Raw genomic sequence first — 17878 nt, 5'->3', positions numbered from 1 at the left:
GCCAGTCGAGATCCCTGACATTAAGAGAGCGGTTGGTAGTATCGGGATAGGTGTCAGGGCTACTATGTAAGTACTTCGATACGGGGACCAACAAAAAAGAAAAAAAAAAAGGAAAAGAAAGAAAGAAAGAAAAAAGAAGGGGACCATGGAACAAGGAGAAATGAGGGGGAAGAAAAGAAAAAAAAAAGAAAAAAGAAAAAAGAAAAAAAAGGACATCTCTCGACGCGGTGGTTCTCGCGTCGAGAGACATTTCCCGCTTGTCACCTCCACTCGTCGCCTCGTTTTCACGTCCAGCTTGCCTCCTACCCTCCCCCCTGGCCGCTGGATAACCGCATAAAAGTATCCCGTTACCACGGTAGCCCAGATACCGGATTACGGAGCACGAATTGTCAATCGTGTGCGACGAACGAGACGAGACTTTAAAAGGCCTTTCAAAGGTTGCATGAGAGAGAAAGAGAAAGAGAGATAGAAAGAGAGAGAGAGAGAGAGAGAAAGAGAGAGAGAGAAGATTACGATCAAAGGATATCATCTTGAACCATTTGGAAAATCAACGGAATTTGTGAAAGGGAAGGTTCTTAAAAACATTGACGGGAGAGGGTCGGAAGACATATTCGTTGAGCACTATGATATTTAAATGTCAAAGTAGCAGGATCGTCTTCTAACTAAGGGTTAAAGTACTTACACGTCACGGATAGAATACAAGTTAAAGGATTATCGTTTTAGATTAGGATCGGAGATTAGAATGAATTCTATTTTAATTATACGAATTGTCTCTCTCTCTCTCTCTCTGTTTTTTTTTCTTTCTTTCTCTTATTACATATGAAGGTATGATGTAATTAGAAATTTATCGGATTTATTGGAATTGTAAGAATGGTAAGTCTCGCGACGCTTATAGAAAAACGATTAATCGATAATTCGTTCGAGTTCATTTCGGAACTCTCCCTCTTTCTCATTATTGGAAAATCTGTGGTATTGGAAATAGTAATAGAAGAATTCAAAGAAGAGACGAGAATGGTCGTTGTTGAGTTAGAAGTCGATAAGACTCTGTAATGTCGTAATAAGTAGGATCGTATGAATCACGGGGTCGGTAATGTCAGGATCGGTAAATCTCAGTGAACGGAGAGTTTACATACAATTTTCCTTCATCTCTCTTTCTCTCTTCGGCGTATCAAAATTGTAGTGTGTATTATAATTGAGTTACGTTTGTGGTATCACTGAATCACCTTTAAACGTTCTCCTCGTCATTTGGAGTCTAAAATATAATTTCTAAACTCTTTTTTCTTACTTCTTAATTTGCAAATTATCAAGTCCTTATTACTTAATAATTTGTTTAAATAATAATTGATTACCATGATAATTTGACTACATGGATTTATACCAATTAACTTAATTCAATTAATCATTGTATTGTGAATTGGTAAAATGAATCATTTATGTTTGATGTACATGTCTGTTGACTCTTCACATCAGCGGATATATTCTTGAAATATTGTATCTATATTATTTAAAATAATATTCAAGTTCTTTCTCTTCTTCTCAATTTCTTAATTAGTAATTATATTTGAAGTATTACATGGATTAATGCTAATTAACTTAATTCTATTACAGATTTACAGATTATGCATACAATGAATGAATACCTTCTTTAAATGTCGGCTTTATTATTCAGAATAAATTAAAAAATTTTTCTTCTTCCTCCTAATTTCTAAATCAGTAATTAAGTCGTAACTATTACAAGAATTAATGCTAATTAACTTAATTCTATTATGGATTGGTAAGATGAGTTACTTCTATTTATAGGGTTACATATACCTAGACGATCTAAAAAAGAGAAAAGCAACTTTTATGATTTTTTTTTGCATTTCATTTTATTTTATTAATAAAAAATCATTAAATGTGCGTGGCAATGTGTGATATGAAGAATATTTTCCAACGAAAAAATTAAAACGATCCGTTATCTTCTGATTGTTGTCGATATCGAACCATGCAGTGTCGTTTTGTACAGCTCCATCAATATTTTCTCAAAGTATTATCAAAAATTAAAAAAGAAAAGTATCAAAAAAGTATATCAAAAAAATCAGTCCTTCACGAAGTATTTGTAATATTCTTATTTAATAAAAAAATATGAGTGATCGAATTTTCCCATGAGATTTTCGATAAAAAATAGTTTTTTAATGATCAAGAGAAAAGCAAAAAAAAAAAAAGAAAAAAAAAGAATTATGGGCTTTGAAAAAAATTATATGAGAAATAATCGTACCAAATTTCAGTCAAATCGGCTCAGTCATTTCTAGAATATCATTTTGCATCGATTTAAAAAATACGTTCGCGATAACAACGTTTAAAGTTCAAGATAAATATAATATCGAACTCGATAGGGTCGATTTCAAACGGCTATAACTTCGTTAATTTCAGGAATTCTCTAATAAAATTATCAAATAATATGTTTCTTAAAGAATAATATTGTACTATCGAATAAAAAGATATTTTTCTGCAAAATAAATGTTTAAAAGCATTGTAGGTTTTTAAACAATTCCTCAATGTTTGCAGACTCGTACAGATTCTTTAAACGATGTCTCTATTATTTAAAATGTAATTTTTTAAAAATCTCTCTTTCGTACTTTTGACATCCATATTAATAACTTTCCGTGTTAATACTTGACCATTACGTGAATTCATATTAATTTGTTTCTTTTTTTTTTTTTTACGAAAGAACGTGTAACATATTCAAGATCGAGAAAAGGACGAGATCGACGAACTCTTCGGCATTTCGGCCTTTCGAATCCTCATTATGTCAAAGAATGTTAAGCGTTCTCCAAAGTGATATAGGTAAGTACGCGGTTCTCGGTCTCGCCATTTCTTTTTGAAACGAATATACCATGGCTATCGTATTCTATCTCGCTGCGGTTATCAATCAGGATATCCGCGTGCGGTTAGAAATTAATTGTGCTCAGATAAAGCGAAAGTACATAGATAAAATAAAATAACAGGCGGTCGAAAGATTAGGTTAATAAACCGCAACGAGATTGAATAACAAAATTGTTATCCACGATATACGCGTAGACCTACACGAATGTTTATTAATCCAATACATTCTTCCGAAATTCTTTGATACCTCTAATCAAAATATATAATCGATTTCGATTAGTTCGACGAGTAATTCGATATAAATCAAAGAGAAAGTAAACAAAGGTTATTACAGTTTCATTCGAGGTTATAATAACTTTTTCATTTGTGACATCTACCTTTCCTCGAACGAACAAATTATTGGAGAAATGTAATAAAGAAAGACGTCGAGTGAAAGCATGTTATATTCGTCCTCTATCTCCTTTTCTCTCTCTCTCTCGCTCGAACATCAATAAGTACAAGTATATACGTATATACATATATACGACGACACATATACGCACGCTCCGATCGATCTGGACTTGAATAACCTGAGCGTTTCATCGATCGAATATCTGGCATATAGAATCTCGTAGAAATCCAAGATATTCCTACTTCTACATCCCTTCTACCAAATAGAAAGCATAATTGAAAAGGTTGAAGGAAATGAAGGTAGGATTGAGAGGAAAAAGAAATAAGAAATGGAAACTCACCCCTTATCTTGGTTTCCTGTCGATCGAGGGGCGTTATGCGCGGATGGTTCTGCTGTCCCGGCTTCTTCAGCAGAACACCCACCACCTGTGGCGCCATCATCATCTCCACCGTCTTTTGTTTCTTCTTACTTTACTCTATCGACTCGTTCTTCTTCTTCTTTTCCTCCTTCTCCTCCCCCTCCTTCTTCTTCACCAACACCACTACACCACCCCCGCGAGAACCAAAAAATTACTCGTTCAGTCAATAGTCAACATCGTCTTTTAAATACCTCCGCACGATTATAACAAAACCGGACGAGACTGAATCACCTTTAATAATGACGAATTAATTACAACACACACACACACACACACACACATTCACGGGTCCTCACAGTTCGTAACTATGGCGCCTCTAACCTCAAAAAATTTCATACGATTGAACTCCCCACCACAATCGATTCCTTCTCTTCCTCCTCCTCCTCCTCTTTTTCTTCTTCTTTTCTTTTTCTTCTTTCTCCGTCGAAATAGCAGAGTACACGTAAAGAGAGAGAAAGAGATAGAATGATGGTAAGGAGAAGGGGAGGGGAGGGAAGGTGGCGACGTTCGTTATTGGTCGAGACGACGGTTCGACGATCGAGAAGGCGCCGTTCAGTTTTTGCACTGTGCCTTTCCTTCGCTTTATAATATTATCGTTCGACGAGATTATTTGAAACTCGACAATAATAATAATAATATATATGTGCGTATCTTCTACGCCTCGATTACGATTATCATCATCGTCATCATCATCAACATCATCATCGTCGTCATCATCATCGTCGTCGTCATTATCGTCATCGTCATCGTCGTCATCGTCGTCGTCGTCGTCGTCGTCGTCGGCGGTGGCGTTCTTATCATCATCATTATTAATATTATTATTATTATTGTTATTGTTATTGTTATTGTTATACTATTATTACGTTGTCTTCTAACGAAGACAAGAAAAAATACGTTCTCCTTCCTACATTATCGACTTCCAAGAAACTAACAATAAGAGTTTAGTTCCACGAAATTTCCTTGATCGGTCGTTTAGAAGATTCACTATTTGTTATGTTTTGGCAATGTAATCGTCCCGAGTGCGAATAACGAGATAAGAAAGTCTGTGTTTCTTCGATCTTTCTCTTCCTTCGTATTTATTAATTATCTTCTTTCTTTCTATCTTTATCTCCCTCTCTCTCTCTCTCTCTCTCTTTCTCTCTAAGCTTTCTCTCTTCCTCGTTGAGATAGAATATATGTTTCCGATGTTCAGATGCACGAGAAACGTTCGTCGCTGTTTACACAGGTGATACAAATGCACTACTATTAAGCTTTCTACTAACACAAATATATATACATATACATATATTTATATATATATATACACATATACTTTTATATAGTTAAATTAATAGGAGAAACGTTTAACACATCATCACCACAGTCCACCCCACGATATAATCGAGAGTCTTTGCACGAACCCCGTTGACACGTTTCGAACGTTAAATCGAAACTCGAGAACCGTTTAGGCGCGTGGCATCGAACAAATAACAAACAAAAACATCAAACGTCCAATCCGGCGCGCGTCCGGCGAACGACTGACTGTGACTGACAAACGCTCGAGGCCCAGAGTGCATCGTGCCTACCCCCACCACCGCTCCTCGCGCCTCTCGACTGTCTATCCCCACTATAAAACAGCGTAGCTGCGCAGCTACTCTCCCTATTACCCTACGGATCGTTTACCGTGTTTACGCGCATCCCTTACCAGCCTAACGAGTAAAAAACACAGATTCTCTTGCTTCTTTCTTTTTCTTTTTCTTTCTTTTTTTTTTCTTTTTTAAAGCAACATAATATTTATGAAATTGAATTATGTTTATGTGCTAATTATAAAAAGAATGTTGTTTTATAGAGGAAACAAAACTAAAGTTTGAAGTATAACAAAAATAATTCTCTATCATTCGCATATGAGATTGAAAACGATTATGTACTACTCGTTATTCATTATTTTTTAAACTAATGAATGCTTGTATTAGTTACTGTTGTGTGGGATTAATTGTTGAATTAATTACGTCTACTTCGTTAATTATTCAATTAATTAATAGTAATAATTCTACTTGTAGTTCGGCTGATCCTTGAGAAATATAGTTAATGAAAAAGCGAAGATTTTCTTTGAGAAATATATTCGTAGTATTGTTTACGACGCCTTGCTCGTTGTCCAAAAACTAGTCAAGTCGATACTAGTCAAGACGAAAATGGACGAGATAAAAATGCTATTTATGGTGAGTTTCAACGCTTCTTTCTTTTTCTCGGAAACACTTTGTACACGAGTCAGTTAACTTACGTTAGAATCATCAATTTTTCGATTACTTCCACGTCTCGAGATCGTGATATATCATTGCATTCTCTCTCTCTCTCTCTCTCTCTCTATATATATATATATATATATATATATATATATATATATATATTCTTTTCTCTCTCTTTACCACTACATCCATTTTTATTTACCCCCAAAGCAGAAAAGTAACACCTCTCAATGTATATTTACCGATATTTACACAGAAGCTGTCCGCAAGCTGGGATGCAATTTTTCCATCCGATTAATCGCCAGAACCGTTTTTCTTTTTTATCCATCGACCATAAATGGGTTAACCCCGTATGCTTTTTCCCTTTCATACGAAAATACTTCAACGTATTGCATGTCCTTTGACAGGGTGAGTCAGTCAATGATTGAAAGTATTTATAAATCTAAATTTAATATTTTAACCACGTAATTGTATCTACGAAATGAAGTTTTGAGTATATCTATCATTCCTTTTGAAACGTGTTTCGATTCGATCGGATTCTTGATAAGTGAACGATGGTTAAACTTTAGCGTAAACTAAACTAAAACGATATAGAACCATGGTCACGGTTCTTCGTGGAAACTGGTCTTATTGATGTTGGTAAGCGAAGGAAACGGCGAAATCGTTCCATTAAGATGAAATACCGAGGGAACCTGTAACGGTAATAGCGTTGGTTAATAGTATTAGCGATAGTAATGGTATTAGACGACGAACGCTTGTATGCGTTCGCATGCTGCAGGATACAGGATATACGTGATCAAGTTGTGACGTTAAAACGTTTCGAGATCTATGACGACAATGCAAAAATGAAAAAAATTCAGTGACACACTTTCACTCTCCATCTACGATTACTATATACTCGCCACGTGATTCGTATCATTGACTGCTTAAAGTGCATATAAAATAAGAAATAGAAAAAATCGAATGGTAATGTTTCCTTATTGTTGTAATAATAATAATAATAATAATAACAATAATAATAATAATAATAATAATAATAATAATAATAATAATAATAATAATGATAATGATGATGATGATGATGATGATGATGATGATGATGATGATGATGATGATGATGATGATGATGATGATAAAAAATAATGATCGTGATTCGATTTCTCTTCGATTCGATAAAATACATTTACTATATTATCCTATCTATGTTTTTTTTTTTTTTGTGGACTTGTGTACGTTTTGTATATAAGTGAAACGAAAAGAAAGTCGCTAAAATTCGAGTAAAACGAATCGCGTGTTTTGGGTTAAAGCAAGGAAAAACTTTAAGCAAAATCATGACAATAAAAGTTTAGTTAGTTCCAACGACAAAATAGCCGGTACGTTCCATAGACATATTACAGGGTACGTTTCTTTATGTCGTCTTATGGTTTGGGTTACTATAAACCTTTGGAAAGTGTCACGGTTCTCGGTCTGTTACCTTTCTTTTCTCGCCGTTATGGGATCTTGCTATGACGACGACATATTAGCAGAACTATTCTAACCTTGAATTATAAGGGGAAAAAGGAAGAAGAATAAGAAGAATATAAAATGATAGAAAGAGGAGACTATTTTATCGCGGGGATTGGGGAATATAGGGCAGGTGAAAAAATAGGATCACATGCGTGTGTATGTATGTGTTTGTGGATTTGTGTGGATATATCGATGGCGGGATTCCTCGTTCGAATGATTTTTTTTATGAGGTTTTTTGATAAGATTTTTTTTTCGGAATTATTTACAGTTGAGATTAGCTGGACAATCAGAATGTAAATTTTGGATTAGTAAATTTTTTGTCCGAGGAATTAATTTGTTCGACATTTGTAAAAAAAAGATTGAAAAAGAGAGAGAGAGAGAGAGAGAGAGAGAGAGAGAGAGAGAGAGAGAGAGAGAAATGGTCGATCCTATCATCGATATTTTATTTGAGAAATAAAAAAGAAAACAAAAGGAGAGAGAAAAAAAATAGAAATAAGAAAAAAAGAAAGGATTTATCCAATACCAATAAATCTTTGCAAAAGAGACGAGAAGAGTCGGTAGACTTTATTTACGATCGATCGAGCTCGAAGGTAACGTGCCATTCGGTCGAGTGCGTCCAAACGAGATATTATAAACGAACGATGCACTGATCCATGTCGAGAGGACTTGTGTATGTATTGTCGAACAATGCTCTATAGACGTCTCCAATGTCAGTAATGATAGTCGTTTAATATCAATATTCCGAAGGCGTCCAACGACGACACAGAAATGCCGAGAGTTTAAACGCGATCGAAACTTATGCGAGAATCGATACTTCGATATTATAACACGAACAAAATATTATATTTCACGAATTTATATCTCTATCTTCGCATGAACGAACGTGTGATATTTCTGTTATTTCTTTTCTATATATATATATATATATATATATATATATATATATATATATATATATATAATATGGATTTATTTTGTCGATAAAAAAAAAGAAAAAAAAGAGAAAAAAAGATAAAATAGAAAAATAAAAAAAGAAATATGTATGAAAAAGAGATCGATAGATACATTGAGAGATAGATAGAGAGAGAGAGAGAGAGAGAGAGAGAGAGAGAGAGAGAGAGAGAGAGAATGGGAGATAAAATAACGAAGCTTTAAAAAGAGCTTTACTTTTATCTTTCACAAGCCAGACGCAGCATAGCGCGGATGAAATGACTTTTTCGAGGTATGCAATGTGCCAGAGTTCTCCCTGTTGGAGCTCCTGAAAATATCTCGACTGAGAGGAACGAGACGCCGGGCTGATTCTCGAATGCAAAAAGACGAGTCTTTCGACCGAAATAAAATTCGCCTCTCTCCCATTGGCTCTCGGGTCTCTTTGCAAAATGTAGAACGCGTTGCAACGTGAGTACCTACGATCTTCGTAAAATTATCGTCGGCCGACCTGGTAATTTTGTTTGAAGCGATAAAAAAGAAAAAGAAAAGAAAGACGAGGAGAAGCCAAAAAAAAAAAGAAAAAAGAAAAGAATGTAAAATACGGAACGAATGAATGATAAAAGAGCAAGGAAATTTACGATCGAACTTCATTTTGTGCACTCACGATGCTTTCTCCCTTCGTTAAAAAAAATCTCTTTCTTTGATCCGACAATCCAGTAAAAGAGTCACGTGAATTTTAAAAGCAATGTTTTATAATCTTCGATGCGCCAGTTTGTTGAACGTCTCATCGGGATGGTTTCTGAGTCACGAGTTGTACTCGCTCAACGTTAGTCACGGACAATTTAATTAGAATTATCTGCCGGTTAAAAGAGGAGGAGGGAAATACGAGCGAAGAAAATGTTCGAATCGATTTATTTTTTTTTTTCGTTTGAAGTATTCGCTTTAAATGGAGGTAAGATGTCGAATTGATGAATTTAATATATAGCGTCCAAACGAATTTCTTCTTTAATTCTTACTTTCAAAATTTCGATGAAATCAAACGACGATGAAAATTCTATTGATAAATATTGTAAGATAAAATCGAAGAAATTTCTTTCTTTCCTTTTCTTTTTTTTTTTCTTTCTCTTTCAGAATTATATATACGTGTAAAGTATAATAATATAATTATCTAAATTACATTCAAAGAAGATATATCTAATATGAAATTATATTTGAAAGTCTGAAAAATATAATAAAATTATATCCAAAGCTATATCTCTAAATCGAATCTGAGAAGTAAGATATTTAAAAAAAATATATATATATATATATATATATATAAAAGAAGATTTATATCCTTTTAAATTATATCGAAAATAGAAATTAATTTAACATCGGATGTACTAAAATGGAGAAGATCGTAAGGTCGTCGAATACTAGAAAGTAGGTGAACAAAAAATATCTTCCAAATTCCGGAAGTTCTCTCGTAGAATGTGCGGCAAACGATAAGGGCCAATTCGAACGAACGATTTTGCGGCACGAGCCGTACGGCAAAGTGCCAGACAACTTTTACTTTCACCTTTAAGGAAACGTACAGGCTCGTTACGGCAAGCTAACTTTATGCCACGATTATAATGCGCTGATTAATTTCGAAATCTTTTATAGAACTCGCACATTTCCTTCGTTTTTCCTTTTATATGATTTCTTATTTCTCTCTCTCTCTCTCTTTCTCTCTCTCTCTCTCTCTTTCTTTCTTCCTTTCCTTCTTTTTTCTTTCTCTTTAATACAACGCAAGACGAATTTTTTTCTTTCCACGATCGACGGAGAATCGTACGAAAATTCTTCCAAGTTCCATGTGAAAAGTGGAATTTCATAAACGTTCTCTCCTAAACTCCTTGTCCCGTCTCAAGGAAAATCCAAATTTAGACGGTTGCTTACGTGCCGTCTGTACGACGACGTAAAGTCGTTGTTACGACCCTCCAACTATTTTCCTCCATAAAAAAAAAAAAAAAAAACAATATTTATAAATGAAGATACGATTAGAGAATCGCGAAGAAGCAGATGCTTATTTATTGATATTAAAATTAGAAACCAGTGAAATTTTCAATCGAGAAAAATATATATCGCGATCGATCGATTCTCTCTGATATTAATGCTTTATGATTTAATAAAACAAAAGTCTTGGTTAAAAGAAAAAAGAGCTTTCGCGAGAAATATTTCGCAAATGTGTTTACGATTATTCCATTCTTTGGTAAAGACGACAAATATGAAGTTTTGAGAAACGACCAGAGAATACGATGTGTTAACGACGTAAAGGAAATATACGTACGTAAACATCTTATCAATGGGACTTTGTAACATCCTGTGGGATAAGTGTATCGAGGCTATCCTAAAAGGATGACAGGAAAAAGTCTTGATAAGTGAAGAGAAGCCGAGGACGATTTCTGCAAACAACTTTCGGACAAAGTGACTCAACGTTGGCGTCGACGTTACTCGCGTCGATTGGCGTCTCGTGCATTTTAGGAATGCGAGAGAAAGGAGAAAGAGAGACATAGAGAGATAGATAGAAAAAGAGAGAGAGAGAGAGAGAGAGAGAGAGAGAGAGAGAGAGAGAGAGAGAGAGAGAGAGAGAGAGAGAGAGAGTTAGAAAAGAGAGAATTTTAACGTTTCCTTCCTGGTAAGCCACAAGCATCATTTTACAATACTGTACATGTGTATGCACGTTTAAATGATGTACACAATCAAACGAACATGTCCGTTCGATATGACGATTACACTTATACTTGTTACTTATTGTTGATGCTTTCACTGCCATTCTATAGTCAGGAATCACGCGAGTTCAGGACGCGCACCTTTCTCAACGTTTTCGTGACATAACCATGAATAATCGTATGGAAAGCAAACTCTTCGCTCCTTTTTTTGTCTTTTTTCTGTTTTTTTTTTTCTTTTTTTTTTCCTAGTCTGACCGACATCCTATTTGAATAAAATCATTTTCATGCGTATCGCATCTATTACTCTGTAAATAATATTCACAGTTTTCTCTTTTATTATATAAATATATATATATATACACCCACACACAATAAGTAAGAAGATTTAATTAATAAAGTATGACAATTGGTTCGTTAATAATTGCAGGTGAACTTCGACATTAATAAAAAGTGACGAACGTTTTGTTAATTATCGCGCAACATATCTTCATTTGCTCAATCAAGCGAAAATGATTTAAAAGACAACAAGTTGATGGCGTAGTTTCTCTTTCGCGAATGATGAACCCACGCATTTTATATTCGTTTCTTCCTCTGTGTCTCTCTCTTTCTCTTTCTTTTTTTTTGTATGCAATAAGAAGGAAGGTAATTTCTGTCATTGTTGACGTTGGCAAAAAATCGTCGATGAATCATAGGGCTGACAATCGATTCTTTGATGTATTGTCTAACGTTTGCATTTTGATAAGTTTCTAAATTTAATTAATTTCTTGTATTCGATGTTTCAAAATAATCGTACCATTCAAATGATAGATCACTTGTTCATTAATGAAATATTTGATTATTTGATGAATGAAAGATATCCGCCATTATGAATCTTTTAATGTCTACCGATGTTTCCTACCTTATCGACAATCTCTCTGTTCTGTAAATAGATATCTCTATACGTTATCGACTGAACATATTATCCAGTGAATTATCCTGAGCTTAGAATTCTTAAGTGCTGACATCAAAGCTTTAAAAGGGAAATAATCTTATCGCGCGTGTTCCATAGTTAACATTTAAATTTAAATTGTTTTTTTTTTTTTTTTCTTTAAGTTTTAACTTTCGAATACTTAAATAATTAACCCGATCCCATTAAAAAAAAATTATTGCTGTGTTTTAATTCGTAAGAAAAAAAAAAAGAAAAGAAGAAAGAATGAAAAAGAAGATAGAAGAAAGATTGAAATAACACTCTCAATCGCATTTCAAACGGATATCGATATCACGAATTTGTTCTAAATGAAATATATAATACGTGGAGACGAACGAACACGTTTAAATTCTTCGATCTAACAACTATTAACACACACTGTTATGGTAGATTGGAGAACGATATAGCCTGATACGAAAGTGCCGCAAATAATTTTCAATTTAATCTGGTTTCTCTTACGAACCGTTGTGGATAGCAAGAACGTGTAAATTACATCGCTTTGAGTTTTCGCCTTTGGTGGAATAACGTTGGGGTTGATTAATGTCGTCCCGTAGAAGGGAAACAATTCCTTTCTGCATTGTCCGATACCGACGTGCCGGCCGGCTTGAATGTGTTGACCGGCGCGGCGATGCAATGGCGGACATTGTTACGTTATAAAAGGAAATCGATGCTCAAACAGCGGGAAGTTTCTCATCAGTCTGTTAATTAAACGTTAATAGGAAGAACAAGACGTTGGTTAGTCAACAATAAGCCAAATAATACCAATTGCCTCTAAACGTTAAAAAAGGACACACGATAGATGTATATATATATATATAATTTTTTTTTTTTTCTTTTCTTTCTCTCGTTTTTAACGTAACTTGACCCATCCAACACAACTACGTCCTATTTTTATAATATTTTCTTTTCTTCTTTTTTTTTTTATTTTTCATGCATTTTCATTATGCTAATCTACGTCTCGCGGAGAAGAGCTTTTTAATTATCGGGAAGAGCATAGCAACGTCGTCGTTTTCGAGGTGTAGGACGGTGTAAAGGTACCAAGCGATATTCGCTACATATACACTTCGTGAAAGAAGGATCGCAAGCGTGCGTTTTATGACCGGTGCTAGGTGATAGTGGGGGTAGCGCAATGCGGCTGCCCTCTCTTGCATCCCGGAGAATCCAAGCGACCAATGTGGTAGATATCTAGTAAGTACTTAGCTATTTCGAATCTTTCGAATCTTCGTCATTCGGACGATTAAATTGGACCGGTCTTTTTTCGAAAATACGTACGACAAAAAAATAATAAAACGAAACAAAAAGAAAAAGGAAATCGAAGGAACGTACGTAACACCGACTATGGAAAGAACAAATAATTTTTACTAGGGATAATAATAATAATAACAATATAAAAAACAAATTCAAGATTTCTATCGTCCCTTCGATTTTTTTTGTCATTGTCAATTGTAATCCGTTTAATCTGTTATTTGTCTTTGACGTCATTCGAAAGAAAAATATTATCTTTTGCTATTTAAATTGATACTTTAATTGAGAATTAAAAAATATTCGGATAGATTTAAGACATTTTAGAATATTTCGAGACGATAATGAAATATACAAAAAAATAAAAAAAAAAAGAAAAGAAAAACAAAGAAAGAAAGAAAAACAGTGAACGATTGTTGTAACGATCAGTTCTCTTTCAATTTTCTTTTTTCTTTTTTTTCTTTACGACAACTTAATATCTAGATCATTATTAGTTCCTGCAATGCATTACGTCGAGTACGACGTTGTTTTATATTGTTAATAAATTATTTCCGTGAGTTTCCAGTTTTGAATCTCATCTAACGAACGAAACAAATTTGACGTAGGTATAACAGAGTATAATATAACAGAGAGTTAGAAATAGAATCTGAACAGAGATAGAAACGTAGTAACGTAATCGCTTAAATATACTAATTAGTGTTTGAAACAAAATTCTAGAAAAAGTGTTCCCTCTTTTTCTTTACCCGTCTCAAAAAGCTTACGAATCGAAATCCTTCGACCATTTATTAACTCTCATCTAGACATACCCTCATCTCAGATAGACAGATAGATAGACACACCTCCCCCACTCTATCCCAAACAGACAGACAGACAGACAGACAGACAGACACACCCACACCACAAACAGGGCGGAACGGAATGGTCCTCTCTTGTTCTGTCTCATCTTATATTAGATGTTCTCCCAAATTACCATTAAACGAGGGGGTTGAGATCTGAAATTTCACAGAATGCTGTTTCAAGCAAATAGCGTTGTTTTAGTAATCAATAACAACAAGAATTGACACCTAAATAATTTGTACATCGATTCTTTGTAAATATAATATTTTATCGATCGTGTGCAATTTTTGCAAAGTGGTGAAAATTTGTTTTCTGTTTCTTTGTTTTCCTTATAAATAAATAAATAAATAAATAAATATATATTATATAAATAAATATATATTTATATTTTTCTGTTCTCTTAAATATAAGATACGGATACGTCTCGTAGATATGTTCGAATGTCTTTATCAATTTCCATTAAAATATTAATTTAAACGACAAAATTTAATTTCTATCTTTGCAAACAGGAGTATATTGAGTTAACGCAATTAACACAATTAACTTTTGTCAATAACATCGATGAATTTCTGCTTGAAAATTATTGATCCTTCGAAAGGCCATTTCTTTCTCGATTTAATTCAATTTTAGTATTGCTGCTGTGTACTCTCCATTGTTGACGAGTATATTCATCACTAATATTTTTTTTTTCTTTCTTTCTTTTTTTTTTATATATACAACGTAGATACATATTTTTAAAATAGACCAACACAGGTTAAAGAGCAGACCTTTTTAAATACACTCTCACGGCCTCTTTTTAGACTTGGTATCCACTTTAGTTACCCCTTCTTGAACCGTCCACAGCATTACACTTATCTTTTTAACGCGTGACAATGCATACCGATGCTTCATAAATCTTCAACGATTTATTATACGAAATTTTATCGAATTATTTTATCATATTGATTCGTTACATGATCGCCGGACATACGTACGTACACATATTGGTCGACCTATCGATGTTATCTGGCATCTATGTTATTCGAAGACACGATGCCGATATTTGATATACATATACGCATATATACGTACATATATATATGTGTATATATATACATATACATATATAATCTATAGTCTTTTTACCGTAGTAATACGTATATACATACGTATGTAACCCATCGATATGATGCAGCCAATGCAGAATACATATAAATCGACATTTGATTTAGTTTTCGGATCGGAATCGAATCGGATTACTTTTTTTCTTCTCCTTTTCTCTCTCTCTCTCTCTCTCTCTTTCTCTCTTTCTATTTCTCTCTTACTCTCGAAATAAATAAATACAAGCAAACCTTTTGTTTTCTACGATGCATACATAGAAATACATACTTACTTACATACGTCGATTAATTTCGAAAGAAGTATTATACATACGTATGTATGTATGCTTGGATTTATCGTAGAAGAGTATTAAGCAGTTTGAAAGCAGACGAGTTCGATTTAAATAGCCACCACTTTGAAAGGAGTTAATTGGAACATTTTCGAAGGCAAACAAAACCGGTTTCTTCGTGATTTACCGACTGAAATTAAATTCAGCCGGGTGTTTAATTATAAATCGTATATGTACGTATGATCACGAGCAAGGCATTTCATTATTTCATACTACCCTCTCGCCTTATAAAATATCTTATGTAGTATAGCGAGGGGAACAGGATTGAACGTTTAAAGAAGGATAAAAAACAAGAAAAAGGAAAAAGAAGAAAGAAAAAAAGCAAAAGAGAAAATAAAAGGAACAAAATTTGATCGTCGTATCGATCGAATCGTGTAGTATATACGATATATAAATAAGGTGCACACATACATTCGAATAACGTATTATAGCGAATAGCTTTCCCATTGGAGATTGAATCTAATTAAATGGGTCGTTTCCCTCGAACTCTTCCATCTCGATCTCGCGTTTAACTCGTTTACTCGAAACCGATCGTCGGACTCGGCTAATACATACACAGATATAACAACTATACTAGTACTGTTATTCAAGTCAAATTCCAAAAGGAATATAAAATGATACAATCATGCTCGATCCAATGGAAATAAATAGTTATCTTTGATAGGTCTTTTGATAGAGTCAGATTTAGTTTTCTTTTCGAATCTCGGTTAACAGGGAGGAAAATTTTTTTTTTAGATTCGTCAAAAGGTTTTCATCGGCTGTGAAACAGAAAGAAAGGAGAGAAAGAAAAAAAGAGAGAGAAAAAGAAACTTGGGGAGAGAGAGAGAGAGAGAGAGAGAGGAGAGAGAGAGAGAGAGAGAGAGAGAGAGAGAGAGAGACTGAAACGAAACTCTTCTGATAGTGTGTCACATCTGGGTTATTAAAAATTCTCCGATTGAGAGGTCCGATTAAAAAGCCAGCAGAGTTCCATTTTGAAGTTTTGTCATTCGGGTGCCAGCTTGACGAAGTGCCATATATACATATTCATATATATACATACACATACATACATATATATGTACATATATATATTATGTTTATGTCTATATATATATATGTACATGTATATATGTAATACATATATGATGTGTATGTTCACATACATGTACATATATATATGTATACACACACATATACACGCAAGGAGTGTTCGACAATGCGTGGTAGATTTCGTCGGCCTCGTTCTTTTGATCTCCAATCTACATCTGTGATAGTAACATTCACCCACAGTGGCGTGAAAAGTTGCTCGTTCCGTACCCCTTTCCCTTTTACCCCACTAGTATCACTACTTACCTCAGATCCCACTTCTTTCTTTCCGAATTCTTCTTTCCCTAGCTCTTTCTCTCTTTTCTTTTGGAACCCATCCCTTAACAGCATCCCCTTTTCTTTTCTATCGTGCGCACAGTATCATCGTACTACTATCTTCTTCTTCTTTTTCTTTTTTACTTTTATCTGTCTTTCTCTCTTCTCTTTTTCTCATTTTTTCTCTCTCTCTCTCTCTCTCTCTCTCTCTCTCTCTCTCTCTCTCTCGCTCGTTCGTTCGTTCGCTCGTTCGCTTTCTCGGTGAAACGAGTATCCCCACTCCAAGGTACCATGCTGGCGTATCGAACGGCTCGTGACGTCATTGAACTTTCTATGACGTCATGCCAGTGACGCTCAGCTTGCGAGTGGAACGCCACGAATCCTTCGAATCCTTTCGAAAAACGTGTCATCGTCCGCTAGGATATCTTCTCTCTCTCTCTCTCTCTCTCTCTCTCTCTCTCTCTCTGTCTCTCTCTCTCTTTCTCTCTATCTCTATCTCTTTCTGTCTTTTGATTTTTTATTTCATTTTACAATGATTTTGTAAATTTTGATTTAATTTGTATATCGATCTATTCCCATGTTTTGATATTATTAATAAATACATATATAATAAATATAAATAACAAATAAATATATAAATAAATAAATACATATATATATATGTATTTAATTTATTCAATTTATTATTGGATTTATAAAAATTCTTCAATTTATCGTTAGATTAGATTAGATAGCATTACAAAGATAAATCTATAAATTATATATAATCGATTTAATTTCATTCATTAGATTTTAGTTTATTTTATATCCTTATTATTCGATATATATATATGTTTATTTATTTATTTATTTAATTTAGTGCTCATAGTATTCATAAAGGTAAATATATAAACTATCTTTAAACGATCCTATATTCTTCTTTCTTTAACCATTCGATATTTGTCTCAAAATACGAATTAATTTAAAACACATACAGATCATACTTTAAAAAAAATTTGTATGTTTACTAAATCGTTTATTAACAAAACTCATACTAC

The 17878-nt window shown here is 33.8% G+C and overlaps 2 protein-coding genes across 4 annotated transcripts in view; one reads left to right on the top strand and one right to left on the bottom strand.

The window, feature by feature from the left end:
- The window catches only part of LOC127064071 (uncharacterized protein DDB_G0287625-like), a 42413-nt gene extending 37209 nt beyond the window's left edge, over positions 1-5204 (bottom strand). The window contains exons 1-2 of one of the 3 annotated variants that reach the window (XM_050994607.1): positions 3996-5204; positions 3597-3905 (exon numbers count right to left, since the gene is read on the bottom strand). In XM_050994607.1, the coding sequence (XP_050850564.1) occupies positions 3597-3699 (103 nt within the window). In that variant the 5' untranslated portion in view covers positions 3700-3905; positions 3996-5204. Of the gene's footprint in view, positions 1-3596 lie in introns of all 3 variants that reach the window. The other 2 variants (XM_050994616.1, XM_050994599.1) reach the window with 2 other exon arrangements.
- LOC127064233 (chromatin assembly factor 1 subunit A-B) overlaps positions 1-17878 on the top strand; it is a 113990-nt gene that overhangs the window by 41980 nt on the left and 54132 nt on the right. The window lies entirely within an intron of this gene.

This window comes from Vespula vulgaris, chromosome 1, assembly GCF_905475345.1.
Source record: "Vespula vulgaris chromosome 1, iyVesVulg1.1, whole genome shotgun sequence".
Classification (NCBI taxonomy): Eukaryota; Metazoa; Arthropoda; class Insecta; order Hymenoptera; family Vespidae; genus Vespula; species Vespula vulgaris.
The sequence above is the reverse complement of the archived record's forward strand: the minus strand, read 5'-3'. Positions and strand labels throughout refer to the sequence as shown.